The sequence below is a fragment of the Ranitomeya variabilis genome, chromosome 4, assembly GCF_051348905.1.
Source record: "Ranitomeya variabilis isolate aRanVar5 chromosome 4, aRanVar5.hap1, whole genome shotgun sequence".
Taxonomy (NCBI): domain Eukaryota; kingdom Metazoa; phylum Chordata; class Amphibia; order Anura; family Dendrobatidae; genus Ranitomeya; species Ranitomeya variabilis.
The window spans coordinates 651,221,075-651,240,037 of NC_135235.1; the positions used below are offsets into that span (position 1 = coordinate 651,221,075).

At 45.0% G+C, this 18,963-nt stretch overlaps 1 protein-coding gene across 1 annotated transcript; it reads left to right on the top strand.

The window, feature by feature from the left end:
- Positions 1-2,205: 2,205 nt before the first annotated feature.
- Positions 2,206-12,575, top strand: LOC143766201 (oocyte zinc finger protein XlCOF7.1-like). The gene is made up of 7 exons (XM_077253691.1): positions 2,206-2,372; positions 7,252-7,369; positions 7,497-7,667; positions 7,751-7,874; positions 7,958-8,055; positions 8,250-8,340; positions 11,289-12,575. The coding sequence occupies exons 2-7, from the start codon at positions 7,292-7,294 to the stop codon at positions 12,194-12,196; spliced, it is 1,470 nt and encodes a 489-aa protein (XP_077109806.1). The 5' UTR covers positions 2,206-2,372; positions 7,252-7,291; the 3' UTR covers positions 12,197-12,575.
- The last annotated feature ends 6,388 nt before the right edge of the window (positions 12,576-18,963 follow it).

The window sequence follows — 18,963 nt, forward strand, 5'->3', positions numbered from 1 at the left end:
ATGTCCAGCGAGGCCACAGCAGAGACAGAGTCCTAAATGGTGCCGATGTTTAATTATCACAGTACAAGAACTGGTGACTTCAACCTCCATCTCATGTAAACGGACATGATTGGGTGGACTATAAAAGGCACACTGGTGCTCATCACATCTCTCTCTGCGCTCCATTCGTATGGCCTGGGTCATGGCCTCAATAAAAGAACAAGGTAGAGCATGAAAAGCCAGTGCGTCCTAAACAGCTTCGGAACGGTGCTTATGGAATTGGTGCTAGTGATGATTGAACACTAAAATGCTTAAGTGCTCGGTACTCGAATCAAGCAGGTCAGATGCTCATATGGGCTCGACTCGAGTAACGAGTATAATGGAAGTCAAAGGGAAACGAGCATTTTTCCGGAAGACCCTAACGAGCACTGGGGAGAGGGGGGAAAAATAAAAATCGCGAAACGGATAGAAACAGGGCTCAAATAGAATGGGAACAGCACAAGGAAGATGCCTGTACGCATCTGTGACTCCCAGGTCACTGCTGGGAACAATTTTGTCAGAGTATTACTCCACTTTTACGGAGTGACATTAAAACATACAAAACCGAAGATACACAAAACCCGAAGATAAAATGGATTTTACAGTAAAAACAGGAAACATTCTCTTCTGTATAATGACTTGTATTAGGCAAAATTAAATAGAAACATACAACACCTCCTCCACCCCTTAATAGCTGCTCCATATACATACGGCTCTGCACAGTACATACTGCACACCATACACACATGGCTCTGCTCCGTGCACATCGTACACACAAGATTCTGCTCTATACGCATTGTACACATACGGCTCTGTTCCATCCACATTGTACACACATTGCTTCACTCCGCAAATGTCACGCACACGTCATACACACACGGCTCCACTCTGTACACCTCATAAACACGATTCTGCTCTGTGCACACAGCTCCGCTCCACACATCGTACAAACACGGCTCCGCTCTGTACACACAAGGCTCCGCACGCCTCGTACACACACGGCTCCACCCCGCACACACGCGGCTCCGTTCTGTACACCTCAGACATACGATTCTGCTCCGTACACACACGGCTCCGCTCCACACACATCGTTATACAAGAAATGACGTGCACTCTGAATTAAATGAGGAAGGGGCTGGTTGAACTTGGAGAGATCCAGACCATTCAAAAATTGAAGAAAACAACCGCACTCAATTTGTATATTTGCATCATGAATGTGAAAAGTCTTTTAATAGGAACACCACAGTGATACAGACAGTAGCTGAGGTAACGTTTCGACCATATAGGTCTTTGTCAAACCTCACTTCAGGAAGAAAGGGAGAGTGAGCGAACGTCCAGAAGGACACATAGGCTCCAATTGTAGGGGAATAGCGTGGATCTGGAACGGCACGGATGGGGATAGGGTCCCTGTAAGAACTGGTGGGTCCTGTGTCAGGAGGAGCAGCAGCGGTGGTCACACACATCGCACACACACGGCTCTGCTCCACACACCTCGTACACACACGCGGCTCCGCTCTGTACACCTCATACACACGATTCTGCTCTGTACACAGGGCTCCGCTCCACACACACGGCTCCGCTCCGTACACCTCGTACACACACGGCTCTGCTCCGTACACCTCGTACACACACGGCTCCGCTCCGTACACCTCATACACAAGTGGCTCTGCACCGTACACCTCGTACACACACGGCTCCGCTCCGTACACCTCGTACACACACGGCTCCGCTCCGTACACCTCGTACACACACGGCTCCGCTCCGTACACCTCATACACAAGTGGCTCTGCACCGTACACCTCGTACACACACGGCTCCGCTCCGTACACCTCGTACACACACGGCTCTGCTCCGTACACCTCGTACACACACGGCTCCGCTCCGTACACCTCATACACAAGTGGCTCTGCACCGTACACCTCGTACACACACGGCTCCGCTCCGTACACCTCGTACACACACGGCTCTGCTCCGTACACCTCGTACACACACGGCTCCGCTCCGTACACCTCATACACAAGTGGCTCTGCACCGTACACCTCGTACACACACGGCTCCGCTCCGTACACCTCGTACACACACGGCTCTGCACCGTACACCTCGTACACACACGGCTCCGCTCCGTACACCTCGTACACACACGGCTCTGCTACATCCACCCTGTAAACCCCTCCTGACCCCACACATAAACTTCCCCTCATCCAGCACCATGACAACCAGCACAGCACAGTCCTGCATACACTGAGGCGGCCCCCTGATCATGTGACCCCTGACTCCTCCCCTCCTGTGACCTCATCCCAGGTCCTGTGCGCACAGAACAGCCATATATGTGGTGTGCGGCTCTGCAGGTGGAGGTAGGTGCTGGAGATTCCCCATTACTGGGCGGGGGCAGGGGGCAGTAACCCCTCCATTCCCGGAGATAGTGCCCCCAGCTCTGCCATGTGTATATGTACAGTAATAGGACGCTGGCTGTGCTCCTGTATACAGGGGAGGGCGCTCTGGTTTGGGGACAGATGACGCTTTCTCTCTGGGGGGGAGGTTTATAGGGACGTTTCTGAAGACATTGGGGGTGATACATGAGGAGCAGCCATCCTCTCGGTTTTGGAGCAGGCGCTCCTGAGGCTGAAGCCTCTTAATAAGTGAAGTGAGGCGCGTTGGGGTATGTGTCACTGTGCACCTCGCATCTGCTGGAGTAAGATTTGGGGCACAGCAAATGCTACCCCTCATCGTGAATCTGACGAGCTGGGCTCGCCTCTACCCCACTCCATCGAAGTTGGGGCGTGAATGGTATAAACAGGCTAAAAGTTGCTTATTTTTATTTTTTTGCAGAGATCTGATGAAAACGAATCGCCCTAAGGCCGGTGTCACACTTGTAACTGCCATGTGAGACACTTGTTCCTCAATACTCAGGACTGGCATGTGCGGCCGCATGTATTTCTCTGCAGCTGAACGCTATGGTCCGAACCTCCGGCGGCAGTGCCAGTTATTGAGGCGAGAGACTCGCATTGTAGTTGTAAGTATGACCCCGGCCATATAGTGTTGTCTCCAGATTAATCAAGTGCAAAAGGAGCAGAGGCTACAGGAGAAAAAAAGCGATATCCTCCCTGCAGCCGCTCCCTTCCGGTCATTGGGGTGGTGCAGGGCTATAGCAGTCACTGCCAGTGTCGGACTGACCCTCTAGTATAGACACATCAGGTGAAGTGTGCAGCTACTTCAGACAAACACTGTCCTGCAGGTGTAATCCACTTTCTGTTGTAGCCAATGGGGCAGTACCACATTCTGCTGGGAGTTGGTAGCTATTATGCCCAGATATCTCCTTGGATTATGATGGATTTGGTATCTGACCCCGCTATTTCCCTGACTACAGTTTTGTCTCCTGATTCTGTCCCTCCGGACAGTGACCAGATTAGTCAAACTGCTCTTGCCTTAGGCAACCACTTTGTGGACTCAACTCAGGGGGCCCCTATTTTAAGTCCAGATCCCTGTGTAAGGGTGAAGGTCCAAGTTCCTCTGAGTTCTGCAAAATTAGAGTGACTAGAGCCAAGTCTGTCTGACCTAGCCTTTTTGGGTTGAAATATTCACACAGACTTACCAACATGTAAACAAATGAGGAAAAAAAAGTATAAGAAATACGTTCAGTATTTTTCGCATTTTTTTGCTATAAAAATGTGATAAAAACGCGAAAAAAACGCTAACATATGCCTCCTATTATTTACAGTGTATTCCACATTTCTTGTGCAAATGTTGCATTTTTTTCCGCGAAAAAATCGCATCGCGGAAAAAAAAGCAACATGTTCATTAAAAATGCGGAATTGCGGGGATTCCGCACACCTAGGAGTGCATTGATCTGCTTACTTTCCGCACGGGGCTGTGCCCACCATGCGGGAAGTAAGCAGATTATGTGCGGTTGGTACCCAGGGTGGAGGAGAGGTGACTCTCCTCCACGGACTGGGCACCATATAATTGGTCAAAAAAAAAAGAATTAAAATAAAAAATAGTGATATGCTGACCTTCGATGTCTTCCCGCCTCTCAGGTGCATGCTGCCGCTTCGGTTCCTATAGCTGGTGTGCGGTGAAGGACCTGCGATGACGTCGCAGTCCTGTGATTGGTCGCGAGACCGGTCATGTGACCGCTCACGTGACCGCGACGTCATGGAAGGTCCTGCGCACACACACCAGCTATAGGAACGGACGCCGATGAGGAGATCAGCTGTCTGCAGGTGAGTATAAGCATTTTTTTTATTTTTTTTAATTATTTTTAAACATTCTATCTTTTACTGTAGATGCTGCATAAGCAGCATCTATAGTAAAAAGTTGGTCACACTTGTCAAACAGTATGTTTGACAAGTGTGACCAACTTGTCAGTCAGTTTTCCAAGCAATGCTACAGATCGCTTGGAAAACTTTAGCATTCTGCAAGCTAATTACGCTTGCAAAATGCTAAAAAAAACGCAAAAAAAATGCAAAAAAAATATGCAGATTTCTTGCAGAAAATTTCCGGTTTTCTTCAGGAAATTTCTGCAAGAAATCCGGATGTGTGCACATACCCTAAGGTCGGAATGGCCATCTGAGATTTCTGACAAATGCTACATGGGCCTGTCCGGCCTTAGCCCGTTACTCTGTCAGTACATCTTCAGGAAACTGATGCAGTTAAAACAAACTGTATACGAGCAGAAAAGCCATTAGCTCCCTAATCTGCTGCCTACTCAGACATGCCACAAGCTGGGAGAAAGGTTATTATAAGGCCGGGATCACACATGCGAGAAATACGGCTGCACGCTGACGGGTATTAACATGCGAGACTCAGCCGTAGTTCTTGCATTTGTGATCCCGGCCTAATGAGGAGATGCCTGGGATAAGGGTCGTTATCATGAGGAGGCACCTGAAAAAGGTCATTATCAAGAGTAGGCACCCGGGAAGAAGGGTTATTATTGTGAGGAGGTGTCTGGGAGAAGGTACTTAATCATAAGTAGATACTTGGGAGAAGGGTCATTATCATGGTTGAGCTCCAGGCAGACGGGCCATTATCATGAGGTGGCACAGTTTTGGGTTTTGGTTAATGATCGTTATAGTGGTATCACTCCCATATTATGCTGATATCATCTGCTTAGGGTCTGGCGGTAATGTCTTTTATATTGCAGTATTGATGGTAATATTGGTTTCAGTACTGTTATGTGTGATGCTATTTAGTATGGTGGCATTGCTCCGGCACTATGTGGTGGTATTATGTGGTCATAGTGTGGTAGTAGTATTTGGTTATATTTGTAATATAGACCCATTTCTGGTGAAGTGCGTGTTTATGAGCTGTATAGGCCTGTGTGCTTTCAAATGCCAGGGCAACATTTCAGTCACAGTTCGGCCATCACTGAAGGTGTGGATCCTGAACAAGACCCACCGTACATGTTGACACTGAGCCCTTAAAGCTGAATAAGAGCTTTTTATCTGTTAGGCTACGTTCACATTTGCGTTGTTGGGCGTTGCGTCGGCAACGCATGCAAAACGCATTGTTTTGTGACGCATGCATCCATTTTTGGCATGATTTTTGGCGCAAAAAAACTGCATCATGCAGCATCCTCTGCGCCCTGACGCTTGCGCCAAAAGTGACGCATGCGTCACAAAACACAAGACAACGCATGTCCATGCGCCCCCATGTTAAATATAGGGGCGCATGACGCATGCGTCGCCGAACCTGCGCCCAACGCAACGCAAATGTGAACGTAGCCTAAAGATGTGAGGTTGTTCATCCTTGATTTTTACCTGTGGTGAAGGTAGACGCATTCTACAGTACATAACAAGAGATCAGTTATTTATTACACAAGTCTGTGGTTCCATTAAGTTATTTTTTTCTGGAAAGACAATATTGGTTTCAGTGTGATGCCAGAATGTACGAAGTGTGATGGCATGCATTATGTTTGCAGCAAGGGCTTAGCTGTAGTGTTCATGTGAAGGAGTGTCTTTTTGTGACCCTAAACATGAAGGAGCTTCCCTGATAATATACACTGCTCAAAAAATAAAGGGAACAATAAAATCCCACATCCTAGACATCACTGAATGAAATATTACAGTTGTAAATCTTTATTCATTACATACATAGTGGAATGTGTTGAGAACAATAAAACCTAAAAATGTACACTAAGAGAAGTGGAGGGGGCCTTAGGAGGGCAACAACCCAGCAGCAGGACCACTACCTCAGCCTTTGTGCAAGGAGGAATAGCAGGAGCACTGCCAGAGCCCTGCAAAATGAGCTCCAGCAGGCCACAAATGTGCATGCGTCTGCACAAACAGTTAGAAACCGACTCCATGAGGATGGTCTGAGGGACCGACGTCCACAGATAGGGGTTGTGCTCACAGCCCAACACCATGCAGGACGCTTGGCATTTGCCACAGAACACCAGGATTGGCAAATTCGTCACTGGCGCCCTGTGCTCTTCACAGGTGAAAGCAGGTTCACACTGAGCCCTTGTGACAGAGTCTGGAGACGCCGTGGAGAGCGATCTGCTGTCTGCAACATCCTTCAGCATGACCAGTTTGGCAGTGGGTTAGTAATGGTGTGGGGTGGCATTTCTTTGGAGGGCCGCACAGCCCTCCATGTGCTCGCCAGAGGTAGCCTGACTGCCATTAGGTACCGAGATGAGATCCTAAGACCCCTTGTGAGACATTATGCTGGTGCGGTTGGCCCTGGGTTCGCCAGACCTCATGTGGTTGGAGTGTATCAGCAGTTCCTGCAAGATGAAGGCATTGAAGCTGTAGACTTGCCCGCCCCTTCCCCAGACCTGAATCCGATTGAACACATCTGGGACATCATGTCTCACACATCCATCAACGAATGTTCAAAAGTGACCAAAACATCAGCTAGAAAGCATTAGTACTGAGATGTGGTCTGTGGTCCCCACCTGCAGAACCACTCCATTATTGAGTGTGTCTTGATAATTGCCAATAATTTCTATCTGTTGTCTATTCCATTTGCACAGCAGCATGTGAAATTGATTGTCAAACAGTGTTGCTTCCTAAGTGGACAGTTTGATTTCACAGAAGTTTGACTTACTTGGGAGTTATATTCTCTTGTTTAAGTGTTCCCTTTAATTTTTTTGAGCAGTGTATTTAATTCATGTTTCAGTTCAAACAAAAAGAAAGAGAATCCAAAGATGTAATTCCTGATATGTTTCCCCTTATTATCTCCAGTAATTGTGTTATTGTATAGGATTTTCCATCAACTTGTCTTCTTGCCTTTCAGATCCCTACAATTTCGGAAGGTCCTGATTGACCACTCAAGGATGGATAGAGACAGGGACAAGATGGTGGAGAGAATATTACACCTCACCCTAGAGATCCTCTTCCGGCTTACTGGAGAGGTGAGAGATTCTGATGATGTCACATTACATCATTGTTATTTATGGAAATAAAAGATGGACATAACTGGAGAGGTGAGGACTCTGGAAATGTCTGTAGTGCGATTTATTACTGTCTCTCCATAACCAGAATTATACAGTAACTTCTAGTGAGCGCTGTCGGACCACTGGGTCTGAGGGATGGGGAATACCCCTGAATCCAATCACAGGGCTTCCACCTCACCCCCTGATACATGAGGACATCAATGACCAGAAGATCTTAGAACTGACTTACAAGATAATTGAACTGCTGACTGGAGAGGTGATGCTGCTGGGAATGCTGGGACATTATACAGTAATGCTATAAAGGGATTGTGGGGATGACGATATTATTGTATGTGTCAGGTTCCTATAAGGTGTCATGATGTCTCCGTCTATTTTTCCATGGAGGAGTGGGAGTATTTAGAAGAACACAAAGATCTGTACAAGGACGTCATGATGGAGGTTCCCCAGCCCCTCACATCACCAGGTAATAGCCAGGACTAAATACACATGACCTATAATTATCTGTATGTAAAGAATGAACTCAGTCCCTGTATGTGTTTCCTCCAGTTGTATCCAGTAAGAGGACAAAACCAGAGAGATGTCCCCGTCCTCTTCTTCCATGGGACTGTAAACAAGAAAACCCCAATGTTCCTCAGGATCATCAGGTAGATGGAGAGAAGATGTCATGAGATCTTCCCTATGATGTGTAGACGGCTGTGAAGGTCTTGTGCTCAGTCTTGTTTTATCCACCAGTATTATATGTTTTATACTTGTGTTATGAGGACGGTGGAGATGGCAGGATTAGAGCTGATCATAGATGTGACTTCTCCATCAGTGACTTGTACAATATTTGTTTCAGGGTGAAGATCTGACCCATATTAATACCACAGAGACATATGTGAGGGGTGATGAGTGGTGTAAACAGGAGATTCCTACAGATGACTACCCAGGTGAGTAGTACCTAGAGTTGAGCAAATTTTTCAATATTCGGTTCGGATTCCAATCGCCGGCGAATATTGTATTTGAAATATTTGCCGAACAAGCCGATTGCCATTGGAGTCAATGGCAGTAGAAATGAGCGAACATGTTCAGAAACTATTGTGAAACGTAAATTTGGCACGAAAATGGCAAATTCGGATTCGACGATCGTTTCCGAAGATATTCGCTCATCTCCACTAGTAACCACTAACTGCAGAGAAAACATAGATTGTCCTCAGTTACTGCCTGATACCATTTTGTGAATAAGGAGGAAAATGCAGAGCATTGATGAAAATTAAGTAACACATTTTATTTTTATTAATATAAAAGTTAAAAATATTATATCACAATAACAAGACGATGCCAGTCAAAATGCAGAAAAAACACCCCAAAATGGGACCCTCATGGTCCAGTATATGTCAAAATGACTGATGGTCTATACCAGGTGAGCTCACACAACAAAGTGCCATAGCCACAGACTTCCTAAAAACGTTAAGTGACACTACATATCATAACAAGGGAATCCCCTTGAGAAAGCGGCACTGTGCTGCCGCGAAATGCACTTTGGGGTCCATCATCCGGCTGTTCCCTCATCACGCCCCTTTACCGGTAGGCCCTGCTCACTTACAACAGACTTCTTGCACTTGTTATGATATTTATTGACACTTAACTTTTAGATAAATGCACTTTTCAGTAGATAAATGCATCACCAGAACCACCATCAGTACATTAATGCGTCACCAGAGGCTCCATCAGTACATGAATACATCATCAGAACCACCGTTGGTAAATAAATACAACATGAGTATCATCGTTAGTACATGTATACGTTACCAGGATCACCATCAGTACATGAATACATCACTAGAACTACCATAATTACATTACTGCGTTAACAAGCTTACTACAGCAGTCGGTTGTAATGTCAAGTCAGGCCCATATAAATTTGTGTCCCATGAACCTACAACTCCCAGTATGTCTTTAACAATGGTAAGGAGATGCTGGGAGTTATCAGTCATTATTAGACTGCAAACCATGTTGAAACTACAGTACTGACGAGACGTAGTCAGTATCAACAAGTAAACCTTTTTTATCTAGGTACCTTACGGGTGACATCTTCTCGTCATATCTTTCTTTTCATATCCATCTTGTCCAGATGACTTTTTACAGTTCTTCTCAGCAGACTTCCCTCTTTTCCGCTCTTCTGCAGCAAATCCCAACACTGTGCAATAAAAAAAAAAAAAAAAAAGTTTATTAAAATGCCCTGTGCATAAAGATATCTGTCTATTCTGTACCCTAAACAAGCGTCCTATATGATATGGCGTCCACACAGTCTGCCTTAATGAGCTACACCCACCACACTGTCTGCCCTTAGGAGCTATAACCACCACACTGTATTATGGGCCTCTCAGTGCCCCATACAGTCGATGGGCCCACATAGGACTCCATACAGCATAGTGGGCCCATATAATGCTCCATACATTATAATTAGCCCACATAGTGCTCCATACAGTATAATGTGCCCACATAGTGCTCCATACAGTATAATGGCCCCACATTTAAAAAAAAAAAAATTGCTACTCACCTCTGCCCATTTCCACTCTGCTTGCGACTCTTCATATAACACAGGCCTACCTCTGGGCACCCGCGCACTCCTCAGCACTGCCGCTGCCACTCCTCTGCACACTCGCCATCCCCTCAGCACTAGCGCCATCGACTCAGCACTAGTGCCACCACCCTCACCCTTCTCAGGACGCTTGCGACATCCTCTCAGCACTAGCACACCACCCCTGCCTCCTCCAGGATGCGCGTGGCCTGATGGGACGGCATGCGTGCAGAGGAGAATGGCGGCGGCAGTAGTGATGAGGGGGATGGCACGTGGGCTGAGGAGATGCTGTGCGTGCCCCAGGTTCGTCACCACTGGCCTATACCATGCTGTCTCCTGTACACTGTTTTCCCTTACAAGTCTCCCACATCATATGATGTCCCCCACAGCCAGCCTCTCAATGTCCACTCAGCCAGCGCCCCATAATGTGCCCACATCTAGCCCCTCTTATTGTCCCCACAGCCAGCCCTTTAATGTCCACAAAGCAAGCTCTCCCATAATGTCCCCACAGCCAGTCCCTCATAATGTCCACACATCCAGATCCCATTGTTATAAGCTCCATTTATTGGCAAAGTAAAATAAAAAATTAAAGCTTATACTCACCTAATCCATGCTCCCCGTCCTCTCATGCCATTCGATGTCCCCTGTGTGCTCCATCTTCAACAGGGCGCAGGTCAGAATTGGCCTGCGGTTTGATAGAGTTCCCGGCGGAGCAGGGAGCTGATTACAGCTCCTCTGCTCATGTCACAGACGGCACTCACAGCTATTGTATTTGCATCTGACAGATGCAAATACAATCCAATGATGGTAGTGAGGGATGGCCAGGGCAGAAGGAGAGAGAGAGAGAGGGGTGAGCGGTGTCAGTAACTGACAATACTCCCCTGTGTGCCCACGCCCCACTATGCTAAATGCCTTGGCCGGAAGAAGGTGCTAGTCAGTTTTTTTTTTTCTGCAAAGTGCTCCCCCATCGGGGAGGTAGCACCCTAGTCAGATGCCTAACCTGCATATGACTTGTAATGGCCCTGCTGGGAATATCTGATCAGTGTGGATGCTGGGTACCACGCCCGCACTGATCAGACATTGATGACCTATCCTAAGGACAGTCCATCAATATTAAAGTCCTAGACAACCTCTTTAATAACCTTCCATGACACTACACATCAAAAGATTGTGTTTGTCATGTTTTTCTACAGCCTACCAAATTTTGCTACATGTCCTGCAATTTGTTTGTGAATTTTATATAGAAAAATTATAAACTCTCAATATAGTAAGTTTATATTAGACAAAAATAAGTTTGTTTTTTTTCCTCCACAGGAAGCTCCAAAAGATATGTGATGTCTCCAGATTTTAAGGCCTTTCATCATGTTATCACACAAGATACATATGAAGAGTACATCAGCATCCCAGATATTCCATCTTCTCTTCAGAGTGAAGATTTATCATCTAATCCTTTTCAACAGGTTTTATCTCCTGTTTCTTTTCAGAAAAATAGAAATAACAGATGGGATATTGAACATGAAAGATCTTCCAAAGAGGAGAGTCATATTGTATATGGAAGATGTTACGTCGACATATCTAATGTTCTTAAACATGAGACAAGTCACGCAGAAGAAAATGCATTTACCTGTTTAGAATGTGGGAAATGTTTTAAGCAGAAATCAAATCTTTTTGAGCATCAAAAAAGTCAAAGGGGTGAGAAGCCATTTTCATGTTCTGAATGTGGGAAATGTTTTACAGCTAGTTCAAAACTTGTTTTACATCAGAGAACTCACACAGTGGAGAAACCATATTCATGTTCTGAATGTGGGAAATGTTTTACTAAGAAAGCATATCTTATTTCGCATGAGAGAAATCACACTGGGGAAAAGCCGTTCTCATGTTCAGAATGTGGAACCTGTTTTAACCGTCAATCAAATCTGATCAGACATGAGAAAAGTCACAGAGGGGAGAAGCCGTTTTCATGTTCGGAATGTGGGCATTGTTTCATACAGAAGTCGGATCTTGTTACACATCAAAGAATTCACACAGGGGAGAAGCCATTTTTATGTTCTGAGTGTGGGCAACGTTTCAGCCGAAAATATTCTCTTTTTATACATCAGAGAAATCACACAGGGGTGAGGCCACATTTATGTTCGGAATGTGGTAAAGGTTTTAGCCGAAAATCATGTCTTATTCGACATCAGCAAAGTCACACAGTGGAGAAGTCATATTCATGTTTATAATGTGGAAAATGTTTTGAATAAAAAACATGTGGAAAATGTTTTGCCCAGAAAAATAATTTCTTAAGCATTAAGAAACACACCTAGGGAAGTAGACATTTCCTTTTTACTTCACGTTTGTGTTACGAACAAATGGCACAATGAAACATGTAACATTTGGGCTACTTTCCCACAGAACGTGTTTGCTGTGGACCTCCGCAGAGGTCCTGGAGTGATACCCACAGTGGTATGTACTGCTGCAAATATCACTGCAAAAAAGTGTGGGGAAGGTGCACTTGCATCTCTTTGTCAGTTTGTTACGGATATATTTTGCTGTATGTGCATCACATTGCTTAAAATCTGATGTACTTTTGATTGTAGCAGTGTAAAATGCAGCCATTTTCTATAAGTGAATAGACAGCTAAATATCTGCTGTGTTTTTGCACATGGTAACTTAGCTTTAACCCCCTTGCGACCTTTGATGTACTTGTATGTCAAAAGTCATGTCCCTGATTTTGATGCGGGCTCGCACACTGAACACGCATCTTTCCTGGCACATGATGCCAGAATTAATCAGCCATCATGTGCCTTTGACAGCCAAGGGTGGAGCACAGCTCTGACTGCAGCATTTAACACGTGCTGGCAGTGACTTGCCATTCCACCCACCCATCATTATTCCCATGATGTGATCACTGGGCACTGATGGGTTGGCATGACAGTCGAGGGACTGCTGAAGACCCTCGTGACAGTCATGATGATTCTTCTGTGAACACCAGCTTTTAGCTGGCGTTTACAGGAGACCATGATTTTCACTATACATATAGCCGTGCTGCAGCATTGCAATGCATAGCACAAGCAATCAGACAATTTCAGTTTCCAAGCCCCTTAAGGGAACTATTAATTACAGTAAAAATTAAAAAAAAAGTTTCAAAAAATAGTAAAAAAGTAAAAAAGACAAGTTCAGATCACCCCCCTTTAATCCCATTAAAAATAAAACGGAAAAAATACACCTTCGTTATCGCCTTGTTCACAAAAGTCCAATATATCAAAATATAAAGTAAATTAATTTGATCGGTAAACGGAAGAAGCAATCAAAATATTGCATCCACACAAAAATGCTATTGGTACAAATGGCTGCTCAAGACACAAAAGGGAAGCCCTCACCCAGGCCCAGATCCCCAAAAAATGGAAATGTTACGGGTCTTGGAAAATGGCGACACGAAAAAAGTTGTTGTGTTTTTTTTTTTTTTTTTTAATAGATTTCAGAATTTTTATTTACCAGTTAATAAAAAAAAAAAGTTTGGTATCTGCATACTGATACTGATCTGGGGAATCACATTGCCAGGTCCGTTTTTACCATATCCTGAGCATGGTTAAAAAAAACAAATAGGCCCACTTTCTAGTACATCCAGAGGAGTAGCTACTGCTTCATCTCAGGAAGGGTAAAACATTTGAGTGAGCTCCCTAACCGGTAACTGTGATTACCACTATACTGGCGCTTTGATATTACTGCCATATGGTTAGCTGCTATAGTGTTACCAGTCCTGCAGAACATACAAGTGATTACAGTATATACTGTATAGTGACTTACAGCTGCCATTCCTTATGTTTGAGTCTTTCACTTTTCCCCACTTTTTCTACTTACCTAGACCGACATGACAACTTCTCCAGCCACAAACTCATCTGCAGAGACTACAACAAAGACACACATTTGCCTTCTCACATTTCCAGAAGGTGCCCCTCTGCCATATGTGTCCCTATTACTGCACCTGCTATTTACCACAATAAGTGCTCCTTCTTAGTGCCCCACATAGTAATGCCATCACAAATGCCTCATTTGTGCCCTCTAGATGGGAAAATTGCCCCTAGAAAATATTAATGCCCTAGAAAACAGTATTCACATTTTACCCCTTTGACGGTCACAATACTCGGAGTGCCCCTAGAACAATAATGCTCCTTAAGTGCCCACTTAACATGTAATTATGTCCACTGAGTCCCCCAATGTACAGCTCCTCTATACACAATATTGTGGGCTCACAGTTTCGCTCTACACCGTATAATGTGCTCACTGTTCCCACAAAACATAGTATAGTGACCCCCAGAAAAGCCCTCACTCTGTATAAAGGCCCCCACAGTAGAACCCAAACTGTACAATGGCCCCACACTGTAATGACCTCCTCAATAGTCCCCACACTAGCCCCAAACTGTATAATGGCCCCACATTAGCTACCACACTGTATAGTCGCCCCCACATTAGTTCCCATGCTGTATAATGGCTCCCGCACTTTGAGGACCCCACAAAACTCACTACAATGTATAAGAGCCCCTTACACTGTATGAGGGCCCACACAGTAGTCCCCACATTGTATGATTGACCCCCACATTAACCTCAAACAGTATAATGGCCACTGCATTAGCTCCACTTTATATTGACACCCATATTAGCCCCCAAACTATACAAAGGTCCCCCCATTATCCCCGAAACTGTATAATTGCTTTCACATTAGCCCCCAAACAGCATAATGGCCACTGAATTAGCCCCCAAACAATTTTATTTCCTCCTAGACTTTGTAAGGGTTCCCTTAATAGTCCCTATAAATATGAAATTACCCCCTGTATCAGGGTCCCCCATTGTTTGATTTCCCCCCCCCCCACACACAAGTCTTAGTCAAAATAAAAAACATCATATACACACCTAATGCAGAATCCTGGCGAGTCCTCCGGCAAAGCTCATGCAGACCAACATACTGTCATAGCGCCAGCACACACAGAGGCAATGATGTCACTGCACTGGAACTCTGACATTTTATGCGCGCGTCGGCGTCTCGGCCGTTCTGTAGACCGCAGGCCTAAAGCTATGATGCGAGCGTTTAGCTTGGCATCCAGCAGAGACACGGAGCTGCTCGTGACACTGAGGTACTCGGCTCAGTGTCTCTGCTAGATGCCAGGCTGAACGCTTGCATCATGCCACTGTTCACCATGGCATCTAAATGTAGCAGGGCTAGACTCATTGCAGGACAAATGGATCGTCTTCTTTTCAGGCAGGTGAGGAATATGGTGGTTTATTTTTTTTTTTAATTTTTCAATAATAAATGGGGGGTGTTTATTTCAAATAAAGGACTTTACTCAGGCTGTGGTGTGTTTTTTTTTTTTTGTTTTGTTTTGTTTTTGTTTTTTTTTAATATAGTAATGGGGGTGTCCACCTATGCCAAAACATGGTAACATGGTTTCTACATGCATTTGCATATTTCCCATAAGGGATGGGGGCAGTGTTCTGGATCACTGTGTTGAGAAACACGTGATGGTGTCTCCGCGGTGTTGGATGCTTTGATCTCCCCGAGGTCATTCATCCTTATGTTTATAGTCTTTTCACTAGGCACTGCTCCTAATGGCCAGTTTCCTACTCCACACTGATGAGGGGCAAATACCCTGAAACAGCTGTCTGGATGGATACCATGTTTTGGCACAGGTGGTTTTCCTTTATTGGATGCTGCCCTTTCCATGGTTGTTCCTTCCCAGTGAAAGATCTGGCTATTCATTGCTTGCGTTGAGAAACACGTGATGGTGTCTCCACGGCTTTTCTACATACATTTGCATATTTCCCATAAGGGATGGTGGAAGTGTTCTGGATTACTGCGTTGAGAAACACGTGATGGTGTCTCCGCGGTGTTGGTTGTTTTGATCTCCCCGAGGTCATTCATCCTTATGTTTATAGTCTTTTCACCAGGCACTGCTCCTAATGGCCAGTTTCCTACTCCACACTGATGAGGGGCAAATACCCCGAAACAGCTGTCTGTGGATGGATACCATGTTTTGGCATAGGTGGTTTTCCTTTATTGGATGCTGCCCTTCCCGTGGTTGTTCCTTCCCGGTGAAAGACCTGGCTATTCATTGCTTGTGTTGAGAAACACGTGATGGTGTCTCCGTGGCTTTTCTACATCCTTTCAGTGGCATGTCACGGTCCACAAGGATAGATGTTACTTTTTATACTCTAGTCGACGTGATACAAGTATACAAATTGCTAACGTGGTAATATAACGTGGTTAAGTCTTTCGCTGCTGTTAATTTTTTTTAAATTTTGCTTTTGGTAGGCACAACTATTTATGCACTTTTGACATGTACAAATAAAATCTAAATTCTAAAATAAAAAGTTGATATTAACCTTTCCACACACCCACTGATATATTTTTTGGATTTAGACACCTGGCACATTGTCAAAATGCCATGTAGCACTTTATACACACAGGCACCTTCAAAGATTATTTTTTTTTATATAAAAAAAAATGCATAAAAGTTGATAATAATGGCTACAAATGTGATTTTTCTCAAAGTAATAGCAGAAAAATAAATTCCACAATCGGTTACCTAATTTCTGGCAAGTGTAATAATACCCCTTATGTGGTTGTACATCACACATTATGGCCCAGTAGAGAAGGAGCCCCATTCGGCTTGTGGATTACAAATATTGCTGGATTGTTGTTCATTCGCCTTATCGCTTTTGCAGAACCACTGACTTGTTAGCACAAAGGAAACACCCCACAGAAGTGATTCCATTTTGTAGCCTATACCACTTAAAGTGAACCTGTCAGAAGGATTGTGCACAGTAACCTACAGACACTGTCAGTTTGGCGCCGTTATACTGATTACAATGATACCTGGGTGATGAAATCCGTCTTGTGGTTGTTGTTTTAATCTTTATATTTTCAGTTTAAGCTAGTTAATAATAACATAGTTATTAAGGTTGAAGGAAGACTTTAAGTCCATCTAGCTCAACCCATAGCCTAACCTAACATGCCCTAACATGTTGATCCAGAGGAAGGCAAAAAAAACCATGTGGCAAAGAGTAAGCTCCATCATGGGGAAAAAAATTCCTTCCCGACTTCACATACGGCAATCAGACTAGTTCCCTGGATCAACACCCTATCAACGAATCTAGTATATATAACCTGTAACATTATACTTTTCAAGAAAGTCATCCAGTCCCCACTTAAATGTAAGTAATGAATCACTGATGATAATCTCGTGCCCCGGGGCGGCCTGTGGGGGGTCTTCATGTGGTGGTCTGCTTAGGTATTCATATGTATGGTTTCTGACAGGTCACTGATTCCTCAGTGAGCTGCCCCCTAGTTTATATAATGAATATAAGTACAGTATGTTAAATATTATTGATTCTTGACTTATTCTTATTCTCAATTCTGTACTGAGCGCATTGCATTTTGCTGACATTGCATTAGCTATTTCTGTATATTTAGCTCAGAGTAAAAGTTGAAACCATCTAGAGAGAACACGTGCTCTATGGGACATATATAATCACGGCTCTTAGGAGGGGGGAGCGGTCACTTGGGGCCTCCTCCTGCCTTCTCCTTCACTCTCTATGGACTACAGACTTCACACAGATGGAATGAACAGCTGGTATGTGAGTTATCCCCTTCCCGACCTGTGACACCACGTAGGCGTCATGAGTCGGTGACAATCCGACCTGTGACGCTTATGTGGCGTCATGGCAGGATCGCGTTCCTTCAGATCGGGTGAAAGAGGTAACTTAAATTTCACCCAACCTGTAGGGACAGGGAGAGTGGTACTTGAGCCCAGGAGGGGTGGCTTCACCTCCACGTGGCTACGATCTTGCTCTGATTGACTGTTTCACTTTCAACAGCCAATCAGAGCAATCGTAATATTTCACCAGTGAAGATTGGTGAAATATTACAATCCTGCCATGGCCGATGCTGCAATATCATCGGCCACGGCTGGAGACCCCGATCTGCCCCCGCCGACTGACGGCGGTGATCTGCAGCCGCCGCCAGTTTTCCCTACCCTCCCTTATGTCCTCTGCTGCAATTGTCTGGCGCCCATCCGCAGTCCGATCCCACCCCCCTGTACCTCCGGGGTCCCTCCTGGTGTCCGTTCGGCTTCTAGTATGGGCGCCGCCATCTTCCAAAATGGCAGGCGCATGCGCAGTGCACCCGCCGAATCTGCCGGCCTGCAGATTCGTTTATTAATTTTGATCACTGTGATAGATCATATCACAGTGATCAAAATAAAAAAAAGTAAATAACCCCCCCCTTTATCACCCCCATAGGTAGGGAACATAATAAAATAAAGAAAATATATTTATTTTTATTTTTCCACTAGGGTTAGGGTTAGAATTAGGGTTAGAATCAGGGTTAGAATTAGGGTTAGGGTTGCAATTAGGGTTAGGGTTACGGTTTGAATTAGGCTATGTGCACACGGTGCGGATTTGGCTGCAGATCTGCAGCGGATTGGCCGCTGCGGATTCATAGCAGTTTTCCATCACGTTTACAGTACCATGTAAACCTATGGAAAACCAAATTTGCTGTGCCCATGGTATTTTCCGCAGCATGTCAATTCTTTATGCGGATTCCGCAGCGTTTTACACCTGTTCCTGTATAGGAATCCGCTGGTGAAATCCGCACAAAAAACACTGGAAATCCGTGGTAAATCTGCAGGTAAAACGCAGTGCATTTTACCTGCGGATTTTTAAAAAATGGTGCGGAAAAATCCGCACACAAATCCACATCGTGGGTACATAGCCTTAGGGTTAGGGTTGGAATTAGAGTTAAGATTAGGGTTAGGGGTGTGTTGGGGTTAGGATGGTGGTTAGGGTTATGGTTGGGATTAGGGGTGTGTTGGGGTTAGGGTTGGGATTAGGGTTAGGGGTGTGTTGGGGTTAAGGTTGTGGTTAGGGTTGGGATTAGGGTTAGGGGTGTGTTAGGGTTAGGGTTGGGATTAGGGTTAGGGGTGTGTTGGGGTTAGGGTTGTGGTTAGGGGTG